This window comes from Dermacentor albipictus, chromosome 1 (assembly GCF_038994185.2).
Source record: "Dermacentor albipictus isolate Rhodes 1998 colony chromosome 1, USDA_Dalb.pri_finalv2, whole genome shotgun sequence".
NCBI lineage: Eukaryota > Metazoa > Arthropoda > Arachnida > Ixodida > Ixodidae > Dermacentor > Dermacentor albipictus.
The window spans coordinates 11,391,558-11,409,828 of NC_091821.1; the positions used below are offsets into that span (position 1 = coordinate 11,391,558).

General features: G+C 49.0%; 1 protein-coding gene across 4 annotated transcripts in view; it reads right to left on the reverse strand.

The window, feature by feature from the left end:
* LOC139060167 (band 7 protein AGAP004871-like) overlaps window positions 1-18,271 on the reverse strand; it is a 447,387-nt gene that overhangs the window by 303,105 nt on the left and 126,011 nt on the right. The window contains exon 1 of one of the 4 annotated variants that reach the window (XM_070539102.1): window positions 5,796-5,951. The exons of the other annotated variants lie outside the window; for them this stretch is intronic. Within the exon in view, the coding sequence (XP_070395203.1) occupies window positions 5,796-5,922 (127 nt within the window). The 5' untranslated portion in view covers window positions 5,923-5,951. Of the gene's footprint in view, window positions 1-5,795; window positions 5,952-18,271 lie in introns of those variants that run through there. 4 annotated transcript variants of the gene reach the window in all.

Sequence of the window (18,271 nt, forward strand, 5' to 3'; positions counted from 1 at the left end):
TAGCGAAAAAGAGCCATCGATGGAACAAACCAAGATATGGCACATCATTGTTATTATAGTTATTGCACTCCTCTACGTTCGCTTTAATGTTGCTTACACGAGACACTATTTATTTAACGTTCCTTTGTCCAGCACGCCACTGCGTTAGCTGCGCTGATGACGAGGGCTTTGACCATTTAATTTGTACTTGTAGGTGCTTTACAAACTCAAGGACCGTCTTGAGTAACACTTGCAGGACATGCGACTTCAGCTCCGGGATGTTCTTGGACCATGGCGATGTCGTGGATGTGAACTGTGGCCCACTAAAATACCTATAACATGCCTGCTGGATGCCTCAATAAACTAACTTTTTTTGCTATGGTATTCTGCGTGCGTGCATATTTTGGTGTGGGTTTTCTTTGCGAGCGCGTGCTTTCTCACTCCTTTTCTTTCCTATTCTACACCATTTCAGAGGTCTGGAGTCAGTGAACCAGAACACAGTCAATCAGAACACCGACGAAGGTACAGTGCTTACTGAATCAAACGCGTAAATTTAGGGCCAACTAAGCACCATACTTTCGTTTCCACCGGCTGCAGTTCGTGTCACATCGACGTAATTTTGGCGCGTGCACTTAGATCGCAGTCCGCGTCACCTTTGATGACCAGATTTCTAGCGACATGACATGGTAATCTAGAGTAATTTCCAGATATGCAGGGTTATAATAAATGCTTCCTGTCAAGTTTAATTCCATGAGCACTGTGCATGTGCGGTAGTCTGTCGATCACAAAGTATGACGTATGTTCACCCCCTTGTCAAGTGCGCCGACGGCAAGTAAACTTTGCTAACCCGCTCTGCACATCACATTGAAACTGTGCAATGCAACAAAAGTCACTAAATTCAATACGCGTTCTTCTGGAAGAAGAAGTTGCACGAGAGTTTCTTTCTAACTTCATTCTAGTTCCACCTGAGTACAAACTTCGATCCTCATGAATGTATGTCCACCTTGTGGATTGTTGCACAATATATTTTATTCTTGGCCGCAGCGCTTTCTTATCACAGTATACAGCCAAATCATTTGATACTTGCTTTTCAACCAAGCGGCTGTGAATCACGTGACCATAGAGGTCGTTGGTATGCGGTCGCTTCGAAGCCTAAGTGAACAGTGCGGATGACTTCGTGTTTCAGACGATGGATTCACATAGGTCTTCGCACATCAATATACACTCCGTAACCTTCTGACACAGGAGCAAGCGTGTACGAGCGTATATCCGCAAAACTATCGGCCCTTCGCAGTAATTGATACTAAATGGTCCTACCGACAAGATGAGGTTACCACAAGTATAGCTATGGGGAGACAGGTGGCGCTTGTGGGCCGCTTCTCTTGTGCGTGAGGAAGTGGCAATGTTCGTTTTCTGCAATTATTTTTTAAGAAACCACGGCCAGTATTCACAAAAACCTATTGGTCTAAAATTGTTCGTAAGGAAAAAATCCAGTCAATCCGGAACTTGGACATACTATGGGCCAATGGCAAGGAACACTTACGAGTGGAAAGCTCTTTGAATATGGTATCAGATGAACGGTGCCTATGTGGGCACTTGGATGCCGGCAGTTTGATCTCCTAGAATTGAAGCGGCCCCTTTCACGAGGCGGGCACAAACCAACGACCGCATGGCATGGCTGCCAATAGAAAGAAAGATAAAATAGTCCCCCCAACAAAGCGAAGAACAGCAATGCAAACACCATAATGTTATTTCGCAGCCTGATCACCTGTTTCAGTAAAAAACTGCTATTCATTCATCTTCTAAGGAAAAAAAGAAAACTTGAGCAGGTCAGTGCGTGTAACAAAATATGCATTAGTGCGTTTTGTTGATGGTGCCATATTAGCCTGATAATTAAGGACATACGGTGATGGATTGAAACCACTTTTTTATTGTAAAGGTGTGAGAGAAACTCTAGCCTAAGCATTTGCCATCGCACTTGTAACGGCTCTATGTCATTAGCTTCCATTTGGTCAGAGGGCGAGTCCAACAAGGTACATTTGTTTATTATCGACCTTACAGCCTTGCACTGAAGTCCAAGGCTATGAACATTGCATTTAGTATCAGGATCCCAGACAATGCATGCGCATTCTGCTCGTAGTTTTGGCCGAACAAGAGAAGTGTGGCCGAGAAGTTTAACGTTAGCGGTAGTGTTTTCAAGTTTATGTTTCAGACACAGAGCTTGCGGTAGGCAGATGCGCAAATGTCACTAATATTAAAAATCCAAGATAATGTCACACCGAAATAGTTGTATTAATTTACTCGTAATCTGAAGAAGTTTAATAGGTAAGTATATAGAAGTGGTAGTTTTCAAATATTTTTGCGAGTGAGTGGAAGGGAGACGGACTTGCTGCGTTCCAGCTACTCTAAAAAATACCGCTTTCATGGACTCACTTATTACTGAACTAAGATGCTGGGATGCGACAATCGCTTCACTCATATGCGACTGCTATAACACCGGTGCACAAAGTCAAGCTCTCTCTGCAATTTCGAGCGACCAGAACAGAGTTTCTGGTACTGACCGATATGTGCCTCGACCGGAGTTAAAAGCATTCTCCAGAACGTTACTTTCTTTCGCAAAAAAACAAATGCTTTTCTTTTGCCGGATCACGATTAGTCGGCGTTGATGCTTGCGAATTAATTTACAACTGCTTGTTGAGTATAGGGGCCCAGTTTCTTCAAATGCAATGGCATACGGGATGTGAGCGTGTTCCGTGCTTCTTCCCATGTTTGCCCATGTTACTCGTTTTATTCTTTTCCTCCGTCATCCTTTACGTACAGCGTTTACCATGCTGACTAACATTTACCCCGTGCAGAATACTAAAGTACGCAAGAAGGCTAGGATTTTGCGTCTTAACAACCTTCACTCACTTAAATAATGAAATTAATAGTATACCAGTCACCGAGTCGTTTCCTTTTCCAAAGACGGACACACGAGGGCGAAACACTGCAAACACTTAACATAGTATAGGCTCCACAACGACACATTTAGGCAATAAGATTTCCCGCATACGGCAAATGACTGGAATGTACTAAATGAGCACATTGTGCAATAGTTCAACTGACAAGTATATTTGTAACTTTACACATTTTCTTTACCAATCAATAAGCATAGCGAGAGCAGTAGATTGTAGGCATTGGTTAGTAGAATGGTCTACTTTTTGCTGTTAATGACGATATGTTCATTACATGTTTTCTTTGAAAGTGTTTATACCAACACAGTTATGCTCCATTCGTTTAAGGAAAAAGTTCGCAACAGTCTGTGCTCTTATTAATGGAAGTTTCTCTGCTTTACATTGCTTGAAATCATACGTTATATTTGCATTTGTGTGTCGATCCTGCCACGGCCACAAGCTCTAGCAGATTGTAAGAGAATAAATAAATAAATAAATAAATAAATAAATAAATAAATAAATAAATAAATAAATAAATAAATATTATTATTATTACAAAGCCACCCTGATTCTAGTGAACCTCGTCTTGTATTCCTCGCTCTCGTGAAAACAAGAACATGAGCGAGAAAGAAAGTTGATGCTAGCCTGAAGGGAAACACACATAAATAAAGGCTCGCAGGCTTTCGCATGACCGCTGATGAAACACTTCGGCACTCGTTTCATTCTTTGAGAAAACAAACTAAGCCAGGCGGTGAACCAACCCACGACTAAACACACAGATATGCTGCGACTTATGGGGCGATTGCACATCGCAAACAGACGAATGCATAAGGCATTCAGAAGAACGAAATTAGTTAAAAAGAGCAAATGAAATCAGCAGACCACACCACATGATACGACGTGCTGCCCGATAGAACGTCGCTCTGCTCGGTTACGGTTATGGTGAAATCCTCGACGAGCGCTTGCTAGCGTGCGATGAAGGCAAAATAAGCGGCGTCGAGACGAGCCAAGTCAACGCCCAGAGCACGTATACACATACGTATACATACACATGCCACGACGGACGTGCGCGCTGCCTTCCGCCTTCGCGCACGCATCGGTTTATTTGCTGAGAGCCAAGCAGCCTGACGCGGGCTCCGACTCGCCAAGGAGGAGTAAGCAGAGGGGAGAAATGCGTCAGAGGGAGCACCCGCACAGCTATACACCCAGGGCGCACGGCGCACAAGAGGTGCGATCGCGCAAAATCGCGCAGCGCCCGGGATGTGTCCTGAATGCACTTACTTACAGCGCAAAACGAAACGCGGACATAAACGAGAAACAACACGGAGAGCGCTGAATGCCAACTGCCATTGCTCGTTTCTGCGCGCGTTTGCCTGGCACTGTAAGTACGCTCAGGATGACCCGAGAACTAGCGCAAGCGTTTCCCTTACAAAGCTTTAGATGCAGTAAAGCTGCACTGCATTACGAGTCAGTTCACACGCGTACGAAGCTCCGCACCAAGCTTAAGAAGCATCACTTAGCTGTTCTCACCCATGCTGCGAAGTCTCGTACGAAGCGAGGCATCGCGAAGCTAGGCCCGTGTTCGCGAAGCAGTTCTATACGCCTGTGTAGGTCGTACGAAAAGCTGCAGGACAATAAAGACAGCGAGCGTATCACTTAAGGTGGCCCACCAATTACAAAGAGTTCTTACGAACTGTAAGATTCGTGAATTTAGTCCCTGTTCACCATAAGTACGAAGCATCGCAAAGCTGTTCATGTGAGCACGAAGCTACGTACGAAGCACAAAGAAGCTGTTAACAAGCGTTATTAGGCGGTGGCTCATCTACTTCAGCGATAATGGGATTGGCAAGCTTTTGCGCATTTGCCAAGCCGCGTCAGTTTCACGATGCGGTCACGGCTGAATGTGTTTCGAACCTGGCTGGAGCTTTGTCTCGAAACCAAGTGGAATTTTCGGAACCAACCAGCGTGAGAATCACTCGGCGCGAGACAGCTGCAACCCTGTAGTTCCTGGCGCGCCCAAGTGAGGGACCAGGAATGCGCCTGCGCGCATCACGCAATAAACCAATTCGAAACCACTTAGAAGGATGCTAAAGAGAAACACTTAAGTGTATTAGTTTGGTAATGGGTCCTTTGGCAACTCTATTTTCATTCGTTTAACGCGAGAAACTTGATTACTAGTGGACAGAAAAATTATTGCTAAAATTAGCTGTTTTGAATTGCGAGGCAGAAACCAGGGCTGGGCAAAAATACTTCGTGATTGTATCATGATATCATACAATATTGTCGGGCAACAAGTATTTCAGATACAGATACAAAATACTCCCACAGTTATTGTATACGATACGACACTTTCCCGTTGTAGCTTAAGATACTTCGATGCAATCCCAAATTTCTTATTATATATGTGTAGATAATGTAGCAGCAAATCCGTAAGCACAAACAATGGTTGCTTGCAAATTTCTTAACTGCGACCAACCTTGCTGCATTTTAATGAAATTTCTTTTTGTATCTCACAATTTTTTGTCTGTCTTGCTCAATGTATAATATTTTCATTGCGAAGCAGTTTATTGGGGTAGGTTTACCTGCTTAACAGGAACGCTTTTCATACGCTGCGCTGTCAACGGTTCTTGCTTGTACCTTTTGTAATCGATGGGAATCTCTGATCTGCTTGCCAACCAGCTAGCGGGCCGCCATATAATTACAAGGACGTCAATAAGAAGCCTCTGCACGATGGCGCAAATACTGCTGCGAAGTTTTATCTTGTCCGTAAACGCGGATTTTGGTGCTTGAGAGCAACAATCACGTTCACGAAATAGCCGCCTCATGCACAAGTCTCCGGGAAACAGCGCCATCTACGCTTTGGCTCACAACAGTCACACTTACCTCCACGAGAGCCTTCAAATCGCTGATGCGAGAAAGCCACTAGGCGCAAGGCAACCCTATTCTTCCATTCTTCAGACTTCGTAACAAAACACCACGCAAGAGACACTTCGATAACGACACTATGCATTGGCGTACGCAGCACAGTACAGTGGCTACGAATAAGTGTCATGGCACCAACACAACTAAAGACAAAAAATCAAGAAAACAAAAGGTCGGCGGCGAGCATGTTTTTGTCGAGATGGCGCAAGCTTCACCACGTGACTCTGCTCCACGAATAAGGACGCGCAGTCCTCATCGCCTGCCCTCGCTGTAGTGCTCTGGCGGAAAGCTAAAATAATGTCAAGAAAGCCTATCGTTTTGTTCAGGTGACTTAGGGATAGCAGTATCAGCTTGAGAAGCGAAGTTCAGCCAACGTTTATAGCTTCGCACGGTGACGTTGCGATAGCAGTGTCTTGTATCTTAAGATACAGGGTACATTCATTCATGTATCGGAAATACAGATACTAATCTACGTCTTGCCAGATGCATCATGCAGATACGAGGTAACCAAAGAGTACTTAAGATACTATCTAAGATGCATGTATCTTCGATACTGCCTTAGCACTGGCAGAAACTAATTGCGAACGCCGTCAGTGCGAGTTCACGAACTTGACCATGCGCGTTTACATGCATTTGGGCCGTTTTCGTGCGGAAAAGTTCTCGAAACTTGGTAGGTTGTGTTTGTGGTTCCTTTAGAATGGCACTTATTCATAATTTGCCTATAAACTATGAACTAGACCTTGATGTAAAAAGTCACGACGTCACGGCGAGGTGGTGCGGGAATTTCAAGGAATTTCACCCCATACTTTTTGTTTTTGCGTCTTCTCTGGCTCATTGAGCCACCTCTAATGGTCATACTGGCCACTTTTCTAATGCAGAAGCATCGATGTGCCCCTCAGAGGAGTTGAAGCAAAATGGAAGTTCACAGGAAGATGGAGGCTCGAAGTGGCCAACAGTGGTAGGACGAGGGATGTCCCTGGAGCTAACGTATCGGCGAGGGGAGCTTGTCTTCGTCAGGCGATGTGGGTGTTCATGCGTAAATAGTCGCGTAAGCAAGCGAGATAAATCCGCAAGATTTCGCCGCCTGCCGACATGACTATAGTGCCGCCATCTGGACCCAACACCAGGAACGAACAACGCCGTCCAAGCTGCCGCGCGCCGTACGACGTGAGCAGCACGTTCTGCATAGCAATCAACGCGGCGTGTGCACTGAAACATAGCGAAGCGCACTTTGAGTAAGGCGAGGAGAGCGACAGAGAAACGAAGAGGGAAAGGTAGGGAGGTTGACCAAGGACGTGCCTGGTTGGCTACCCTACACTTGGGGGGGGGGGGGGGAAGGAGGAGGGAAGAACAGATAAGGAGAGAAAGCAAAAATAATAGTCGGTCATTCACAATCAGTCGCAGAGGAATCTCCATTGTAACTAGCGTTCATACAATTAAGTGCGCTTCAAGGGCTTTTGTGGCCTTTTGCATGTAAGAACGCATAGGCCATGGCTCAAGGATCTTTTCTTCTGAGAGCGCTCTATTGTCTGGCAGGTTGAGCTTCGCTTGTAAAGTACGTCGTTGAGTGTCAAAGGATGGGCAGTGACACAGAAGGTGCTCAGGGTTTCATCACACCCGCACAAATTGAGCGCCGTACTGTAGCTAGCGGGCTGCCTGGATTGAAATATGAACCAAGCGACCCTTATATTGGATATTGGATCAGACAGTGATAGAGATAAACGGAATGGGAAAGGCAGGGAGGTTAACCGAATGAGATTCTAGTTTCCTACCCTGCTCTGGGGGAAGGGTAAGGGGATATCATAGACGAAAAAAAAAAACAGGATGGAGAGAAAAGGAAAACTAATGGGTAAAAAACGTACGGAAGGTCGTGAACGTCCATGAGAATTACAGACTCTCCAATATGCCACTCGAACGTAAAAATTTCAAGAGTACATTCACTGTCTTGCGGTGTGACGACCGCATAGGTCGGCGTTCTAGGTCTGTCTGCTCTGAAGACGACCGGTCGTCAAGACGGGCCAGCGTGGTCACGAGTGACTGACTGTTTGCGTTGTATAGGGGACAATGACAAAGAACGTGTTCGATAGTTTCCTCGTCGCCGCAGTGGTCACACGCAGCATTATCCTCCCCTCCGCTGCGGAAAGCAAACGACTTCGTAAATGCTACGCCAAGAGACAGTCGGTAAAGTACCGTTGTCTCAGGTCGGGATAGGCCAGGTGGAGGCTGAAGTTGCAGACGGGGGTCCAGTTGGTGTAGACGTGCATGCTGAAAACTAGGTGTGTTCCACAACGATTGTAAGGCATCATATGCAAGCACTCGAAGTTGCTCTGCTGCATCTGTTCTTGATAGCGCGATTGGCTCCTTCACGCCATCTTTGTCGGCAGATCGAGCAGCTTCATTGGCCTGTTCTGGAACTCGCGGATTTGTAGCACTAGTTGTTCATAGGGTCCACGGCGTGAGGCAGAAAGCAAGCAACGTAGAGCTGCCTCAACGTCACTGAAAATGCTCCGCTTTTGAGGTAGTTCCTGTCGTATTATGCGTAATGCACTACGAGGAGCAGCAAGCTTCGCGGTTGTGGATGTAGTCTGATGCGATGTCTTGAACTTGAAGGCGGTGACTCTCGCAGGAAAAATTGCTGATCCTCCAGATCCGTCCACGGTGGCTGAACCATCAGTGAGGCTGATTTGCTAGGTATAACGAGTGTTTCAATGTACGGGCCCATAGGTACACGGTTTCGAAAGAACTGCACATTATTACTGAGCCCGTGGTGTGTGGAAGCGTAGATAGGGAATACATTTCTATAAATATAGGCCCACCAGCACCCGAGGCTGTCTGCCTTAAACGGAAGCTCCGGTCGACTCAACCACGCTCATCTTGCCTCAGAGCAGCTAGGCATGTGACAGCTTTGGAAACGCGTCCGCTCAGAACTCACAGAGAGAACGAGACGACGCGCTGCCGAAAGTGTACACACTTGCAGCAGCGATAGAACGGCCCAGCGTTGCAGTGAGCAGTGGCCTGGGGGCACAGAGCAGTTAGTCAACGCACGGACATGTCCGGGCGGCGGAGGAGAACTGTCGGCGGCTCATGAAACGTCGCGAGCGAAGCAGAAGGGCGCGTGCCTGGAATGACAGAGGCTGTCGCGACTGGCTAGACGTCGTTTATAGCCTCAGTGCCGCGGTTTGCCAGCCCCCGTGCCTCTTGGCTTCGGCAAACTGTATACGCCAGGGAATCGAGACTCAAGCTCCCGTGCGACCCCGCATTGCGAGTGAGTTTTGTGAGCTACATTCCGCGTCCGGCAAAGTGACAACGCGAAACTATTTCATGGATGACTAACTTCAGCCACTTACGCTCCGTTTATTAACCTGGAAATGAGAGGACGATCGACGCTGAACACCTGACAGCAACACGGCTAGCCCTGCAATACACCAAGGGAGGTCAAACTAAAGCCTGATGTTACAGAGGACCACACCCGGTGGATAACGAACAACAAAATGCCGAACTCACTGCTGCAGAACTTGCATCTCACATGGCTTCATTCGTTTATTTCATGCCAATTTGTTAATTTATTTACTACATATGCCTCGTGGCCAATCCACCGATTTAGAAAAGAAACACCATCAGACCATCTGTGCGTACAAAGAGAAAGAGAGAAAACAAAAGGCTGCTTTCTTCAGACTTCATGTAGGTATTGACACGTATACTTATCTTTATCGGGCAACCACGTTTCGCAGCCTAACAAAAGTAATCGCACAGCGTGGGACGCGCCTGTATGTACCGAAGTTTCTGGAACGTTATCGATGCTTCTATCTGCTGTCTGTTGTCGCTGAACATTATGTTATCTGATTGCATCACTTGACGCGAATGGTGTAGAACTTTGTGGAAGGCATGCGGGTCCGAACGATTAGTCTGGAACATTCGATGACTGCTCTATAAAAGCCGACGCGCTTGACCCGCTGATCAGATTTTCGACGATCGCCGAGCGTGTTCGCCGCCATCGTTGCGCTTTAAGTGTAGCCTGTTTTGTGGGCACAGGTTCGCCCAATAAAAGCTAGTTTTGTCTTTCACAGTACTGCTACTGTGTTCTTTAACGTCACTACCACGTGACATCTCGTGGAGGTGCTAGTGCGTTCATGTACCGAACGCCCCCGCAAAGTCGCGATCCAAGCCCAAAGCCCGAGGACAAAACTAACATCGCCGAAGACCAGCGTGCTAGCCGCAGACTGCAAAGACTGCCCCCAGAGCACGGACTTCTGCCTGAAACGACAAAGAAGATAGTGATCAAGACAACCCAAATGGCTGCCCCAGTGTCCCCCGTTATCCTACAGCAACCTCGGGACCCACCAACTTTCCATGGAGCAGCCACTGAGGACCCGGAATACTGGCTGGAGACGTACGAGCGAATCGCGACTTTCAACAACTGGGACTCCGACGACAAGTTGCGGCACGTATACTTCGCCCTAGAAGACGCCGCCAGAACGTGGTTCGAGAACAGGGAGTCGAAATTGACAACATGGGACCTGTTCCGTACCGGCTTCATGCGCACCTTTACAAGCGTCGTGCGCAAAGAAAGGGCCGAAGCCATGCTGGACGCCCGAGTGCAACTACCGAACGAGAACGTTGCCATCTTCACGGAGGAAATGAAGCGTCTCTTCCGCCACGCCGACCCGGATATGCCCGAGGAGAAGAAAGTCCGCCTTCTCATGCGTGGTGTGAAGGAAGAACTTTTCGGCGCAATGGTACGAATCCCACCGAAGACCGTAGAAGAGTTCCTTCGCGAGGCAACCAGCATCGAGAAGACACTCGAGATGCGAAACCGGCAATTCGACCGCCGCACGAACGCGACAAACTACGCCGGACTTCAGTCACTGGCCACCGACGACCTGCGCGAGACTATCCGAGCTGTCGTGCGGGAGGAGCTACAAAAGCTGTTCCCATCATCACAGCCTCAGGTGGCTTCGATTGCCGATGTCGTGCGTGAGGACCTCCAACAACAACTAGGAGTAGCCCCTGAATCGCCGCAGCCCGAGCCGCAAGCAATGACCTACGCCGCCGTCGCACGCCGTCAAGGCCCCCCTCCGCGACCGCGCCAGGGCCCTGTCACGCCGCAGTTTCGTCGTCCGCCGCCGCCGCCGCCGCCGCCAGCACGAACACCCGTCGCCCAGCGCAGCTACCCGAGGAAGACAGACGTTTGGCGCGCTCCTGACCACCGCCCGCTCTGCTACCACTGCGGGGAAGCCGGCCATGTGTACCGCCGATGCCCATACCGGGAGATGGGACTGCGAGGTTTCGCCGTTAACGCGCCGCGGCCACAGATTGGCGAACGACCTCGCGATATCGCCGACTACCTCGCCGCCACTCAGTGGAGCCATCGACGAGCTTCCCGTTCGCCGTCACCAGGCCGCTACCTGTCGCCGCAGCGCCGACCATACACTGGCTCAGCCCGCGGCCGGTCCGTCAGCCCATATCCGGAAAACTAAAAGCAGCAACCGATGGAGGTGCGGTTGCTGTTCGTCGAACTGACGAAGATCCTCCGCCGCCGACGAAGACGACGAAGCAACCATCTCGACGACCTAATGACGACACGCCGCCGTCCCGACGAAGTCAGGAAGCCAAAACTACACCGACGAAAGACGACTTGACGACGCGACGTTCAAGATTCAGTTTAACACGACGCAGCCGTGATCCGACGCCAAGACCCAACTGCAACGCCAGACAAAGAACCACCGACCTCGACGTGCTTCTCGACGGACACGCGGTTACCGCCTTAGTGGACACAGGGGCTGATTACTCCGTCATGAGTGGACACATCGCCGCCCAGCTGAAGAAGGTTAAGACTGCATGGGAAGGCCCTCAAATTCGCACCGCAGGAGGACACCTCATCACGCCGACTGGAATCTGCACAGCAAGAATAACCATTCATGACCGAACTTACCCTGCCACTTTCGTTATCCTCCAACAGTGTTCACGAGACGTCATTCTCGGTATGGACTTCCTGAACCAACACGGCGCAATCATCGACCTGAAGTCACAGTCAATAACGCTGTCGGAAGATAAAGCGATACCGCCGGAGAGCCCTCGTAGTCACCATGCCTTGAGTGTGCTCGAAGATCAAGTGAGCATCCCGCCTCACTCCAGCATTGTTATTTTGGTCGGCACCGAAACACCCGCTGACGTAGAAGGCGTCATCGAAGGCGACCAACGTCTTCTGCTCTACCGTGAAATTTGCGTCGCAAGAGGGATCGCTCGACTGCACGGAGGAAACACGAAAGTGTTGCTGACAAACTTCAGCAAGGAGTTCAAGCACATCAACAAGGGCACGACCATCGCATACATCGAGGAAATTGTGGAAACCAGCGATGCCTTTGTCCTCTCGGATTCTGTCGCATCTACCCCGACGACTGTAGTTCCCGAGCTAGACTTCGACATAAGTCCAAGTCTCCCCGTGATTAAGCAGCAACAGCTCAGAAGTCTGCTTCGACGATACAAAAGCTGCTTTTCGACGTCATCGAGGATTCGACAAACACCAGTCGCAAAGCATCGCATAATAACCGAAGAATGCGCTCGACCACTACGCCAGAGCCCTTACCGAGTTTCGACGCGGGAACGTGAAGCTATAAGAGAACAAGTCGACGAAATGCTGCGCGACGACATCATCCAGCCGTCGAAAAGCCCGTGGGCATCCCCTGTTGTCCTGGTAAAGAAAAAGGACGGAAGCCTACGTTTCTGTGTCGATTATCGTCGACTGAACAAGATCACGAAGAAGGATGTATACCCCCTCCCGCGGATAGACGACGCATTGGATCGGCTCTGCAACGCTAAATACTTCTCGTCGATGGACCTCAAGTCTGGCTATTGGCAAATAGAAGTCGACGAAAGAGATCGCGAAAAGACCGCCTTCATCACCCCAGACGGCCTCTACGAGTTCAAGGTTATGCCATTTGGACTGTGCTCGGCACCTGCAACGTTCCAGCGCGTCATGGACACGGTTTTAGCAGGATTGAAGTGGCAGACCTGTCTCGTTTATTTGGATGACGTCGTTGTCTTCGCCGAAAATTTCAACGATCACCTTAGGCGGCTTGCAACAGTACTCGAGGCCATCAAGTCATCAGGGCTCACTCTGAAGCCAGAAAAGTGCCGCTTCGCCTACGATGAGCTTCTGTTCCTAGGCCACGTCATCAGCAAGTCTGGAGTCCGCCCCGACCCGCAGAAGACAGCTGCCATCGCAAAGTTCCCGCAGCCCACCGACAAGAAGGCAGTGCGTAGATTTCTTGGCATGTGTGCTTACTACAGGCGATTTGTCAAGGACTTTTCACGCATCGCTGAGCCGCTGACACACCTAACTAAATGTGACATTGAGTTCAAGTGGGAAACGCCGCAGGCCGACGCATTTGAAGAACTCAAACGACGCATGCAGACTCCGCCCGTACTTGCGCACTTCGACGAGCACGCCGATACCGAAATTCACACTGACGCCAGTAGCCTAGGCCTCGGTGCCATCCTAGTCCAGAGAAAAGATGCACATGAACACGTGATAGCTTACGCTAGCCGGTCGTTGTCAAAAGCGGAAGGCAATTATTCCACAACGGAAAAGGAATGCCTCGCCATCGTTTGGGCTACAGCGAAATTTCGCCCCTACCTATATGGCAGGCCATTCAGAGTGGTCAGCGACCATCACGCGTTGTGTTGGCTAGCTAACTTAAAGGACCCTTCAGGACGGCTGGCACGGTGGAGCCTCAGACTACAAGAATACGACATTACTGTAACATACAAGTCCGGACGAAAACACTCAGATGCCGATTGCCTATCACGCGCCCCCATTGACCCGCCGCCGCAAGATAACGAGGATGACGACGCCTTCCTTGGAATAATAAGCGCGGAAGACTTCGCTGATCAACAACGAGGGGACCCGGAGCTAAAAGCCCTTGTCGAGTATTTGGAAGGGCACACCGACGTTGTCCCTAGGGCATTTAGGCGTGGACTATCTTCGTTCACGCTTCAAAACAACCTACTCGTGAAGAAAAACTTTTCACCAGTACGCGCCAACTACCTTCTTGTTGTTCCGTCGGCGCTGCGTCCAGAAGTACTGCACGCCTTACACGACGATCCAACCGCTGGGCACCTCGGATTCTCCCGGACGCTGTCGAGAATACAGGAAAGGTATTACTGGCCGCGTCTGACCGCCGACGTCGCCCGTTACGTTAAGACATGCCGAGACTGTCAACGACGCAAGACACCACCGACAAGGCCAGCAGGGTTACTACAACCGATCGAACCTCCTCGTCGACCATTCGAGCAGATTGGGATGGATTTGTTGGGGCCGTTTCCGACTTCAACATCCGGGAATAAGTGGATCGTCGTGGCGACGGACTATCTCACCCGCTTCGCTGAAACAAAAGCCCTACCGAAAGGCAGCGCAGCCGAGGTGGCGAAATTTTTCGTCGAGAACATCCTGCTGCGACATGGCGCCCCAAAAGTCCTCATTACCGACAGAGGAACGGCTTTTACAGCAGAGCTCACCCAAGCCATTCTGCAATATAGCCAGACAAGCCACAGGAGGACAACTGCCTACCATCCGCAAACGAATGGTCTCACGGAGCGCCTGAATAAGACCCTCGCCGACATGCTAGCGATGTACGTCGACGTTGAGCACAAGACGTGGGACGCGGTCCTGCCGTATGTAACCTTCGCTTACAACACGGCGGTGCAAGAAACAACACAGATCACGCCGTTTAAGCTGGTTTACGGCAGGAACCCGACGACGACGCTCGACGCCATGCTGCCCCACGTCATTGACGAAGAGAATGTTGACGTCGCTAGCTATCTCCAGCGCGCCGAAGAAGCCCGACAGCTCGCCCGCCTGCGGATCAAGGACCAACAGAAGACCGACAGCCGATACTACAACCTCCGACGACGCTTCGTCGAGTACCAGCCCGGCGACCGTGTTTGGGTATGGACCCCGATACGCCGACGAGGACTCAGTGAGAAACTACTCCGACGCTATTTCGGACCCTACAAGGTCATCCGACGCATTGGCGCTCTGGACTATGAGGTCGTGCCAGACGGCATTTCGCATTCACAGCGGCGCCGCGCACGATCTGAAGTGGTCCACGTGGTGCGCCTTAAACCCTTTTACGGACGCTGACAAACTTCGCCATTTTTGTTCTTTTCTTTGCTACGAGTGCTTTTGTTCATTACCTTCGTTTCTTTGCAGCATCGGGTCGATGCTTTTTAAGAGGGGGGTATTGACACGTATACTTATCTTTATCGGGCAACCACGTTTCGCAGCCTAACAAAAGTAATCGCACAGCGTGGGACGCGCCTGTATGTACCGAAGTTTCTGGAACGTTATCGATGCTTCTATCTGCTGTCTGTTGTCGCTGAACATTATGTTATCTGATTGCATCACTTGACGCGAATGGTGTAGAACTTTGTGGAAGGCATGCGGGTCCGAACGATTAGCCTGGAACATTCGATGACTGCTCTATAAAAGCCGACGCGCTTGACCCGCTGATCAGATTTTCGACGATCGCCGAGCGTGTTCGCCGCCATCGTTGCGCTTTAAGTGTAGCCTGTTTTGTGGGCACAGGTTCGCCCAATAAAAGCTAGTTTTGTCTTTCACAGTACTGCTACTGTGTTCTTTAACCTCACTACCACGTGACAGTATATAACGTTGCACGACAATAAAGCAGCCAGCCATAGTAATCATCTTTGGACACTTTTCATAGACAGCAAGTTACGAAAGGACCTGAGCCCACCGCTAAGAGCTGTGTGGTCTTGTTCGCTAAATATCTTTCCTTTCCGTTTGCGTTCTTGCAATCACGAAATGTATTTTACAGCGCAATCACTGGAAATGTTTCGTTTGCCACGATGGTATAATTGCAGTCGCTTCACAAAAAATCTACAATGCGTCTCAATGGCGCCGAAGCTTGAGCGCGGCATAGTTTTAATCGCGACAAGAAAGACAATGCAACATACCACGGTTAAATATAGCTCCTACAATACAACTGTAATGCAAATGGCATGGAAATATGCCACGGCGGACATCTGTAAGAAGCGCGCTGCATTCACCGGATTAAGACATTATACGGCACGAGCTTAGTCAAGCGGCACCCAAATATACAATCAATGCTTACGCCGAACGCAAGCTCGTTTCACTAGGCATTAATCACCGTTAATAAAACATAATGTGTGATCACAGAGGTTGGCCCATAGTGGAGACACATACATACACAAATGTATATTAGATTATAGATTATGGGGCATTACTTGCAAAAACCACTTTCTGATTATAAGGCACGCCGTAGTGGGGGACTCCGGAAATTTATACCACCTGGGGTTCTTTAACGTGCATCTAAATCTAAGTACACGGGTGTTTACGCATTTCGCCCCCATCGAATTGCGGCCGCCGTGGCCGGGATCCGATCCCGCGACCTCGTGCTCAGCACTGAGCAGCCCAACATCATAGCCGCCACTAAGCAACCACGGCGGGTCAAATATATATATATATATATATATATATATATATATATATATATATATATATATATATATATATATATATATACACACACACACACGAAGAGGTTGTCCCACGTAACTTGAGCCAAAGTTTTAAAAAATGAAAGGCTCTCCGGACGCGAGTTGAACCGACTGCAGAAGTTGGCACTGGCCTAGAGTTACTCAGGCATTTTTTTTATTTTCCCCTTAACTAATGGATTAGTTATATTTAATTAATCAACTTTTTAAGTATTGGCTGCAGACTGAAAGGGTGATACGCAAAGTTGTAGAGCGCCTTGAGAAACCTCTCAATAAATTGTTTCCAACATGTATATCTTACGTGGTCCTTCTTTCGGTGTTCCAAAGAAAGCCCGGGAAGTATGAAAAAATACCACGTGACGGGGTGATTGCGCACTGTTATTGTGCTGTTCTCAAGAGTGCGATGGATGAACAAGGTCGGCTGCAGCGAGACTGGCCCGTGACAGGGCGTTATGCCTGGTGTAGGTATCTGGGCATGCGGCTCTTATCGCATGACAGTGCAAATGCACGCTGCTGGCCGAGCGTTGCCGAAGCGTTTAAGCGTCTAAAGCCACGAACAAGAAAAGACGAAAGTAGCATTTTGATTCTGCTTGAAGGAAGGAAAGGGCGAAGCGCGTGGGAACGATGGAAGGCGATGACAGCGGCTACTATTTCACCCTTGTACACAAATGGCCTGTAGTATAGCAGACTTGTAGTAGTTTTTGAATTTGAACGATGATGCTACAACTTTAAACCTTAGGGCTCAAATAACAGCGGATAAATCACACAGCGACTAAACTAACAAATGGTTAAAGAAACCTTGGCTATATTCAAGGAAGATTACGCATCTCTTCTTCAGACGATGACACTTTTCGCACTGGCCCCGTCTGCTCTCCTTCTCAAACTTCCTGTCAACCAGACGCTCTTTTTTGATCTCGCACGTCGCACCTGCGGATCGCTTCATGGTCGCAGTATCGAGTTGCCGCGTCTGGCTTCACACTTGTGCACCGTGAACGTCGCGTCAGTCCCTGAGAGAGCGCCCCCACAGGCTGTTCCAGTTTACCCGATGTAGATCACACCTTATGTACCTCGTCTGAACCAATCCCAGCGAAGTGCAATATATCCAGTGCTCCTCAGGCGCCCGTATCCCTGCGTGTTCTACACAGCAACGGTATTTGGCTGTGACCAACGTTGAGCAGCAGATATGGCTTACTCCAATGAGGGAAGGGCGGATATGGTTTTGGCTCTAGGTGCGTCAAGGGGACATACACGGCGCGCAATTGAAGTATTTCAACGCTGGGATCCAGGTATGAGTCAGAGCTCAATGACGATTGTGCATGCATATGAAACGCTGAGACCAACTGGGACTTTTACGAAGAGACGACATAAATCTTCAATGCTGCGCGAGGAGATGGAGACAGATTTTCTATCAAAGTTTTCTTCAGACCCACATGCAATTGTTCGTAGTGAGGGTGCTGAAGCTGGAGTGTCAAAGTCTTCAGTGTGGAGAGTACATAAGAAGAGGCAACTTCATCCTACCACGTGTAGCTGCACCAGATGTTAGAGCCTCGCGATTTCCAAAATCGAAGGGGCTTTGCAAACTGAATTATAATCAAGACGGAAGAGGACCCAGACTTTGCCAACAAAGTACTGTGGACCAACGAAGCTACTTTCTCACGTAATGCCCAAGTGAACATCCACAACGCTCACTATTAGAGCGATGAAAACCCTCACTGGGTTTTGAAGACGCATCACTAATATCAGTGGTCGGTTAATGTGTGGTGTGGAATTTACGATGGCACTATCATTGGCCCCGTGTTTCTTGATAACACGCTTACAGGCGAAAGATACGTCAATGACATCCTCTATGGCGCACTTGAATATTTTCTTTGCGAAGTTCCATTGGCTATACGATGAAGGAT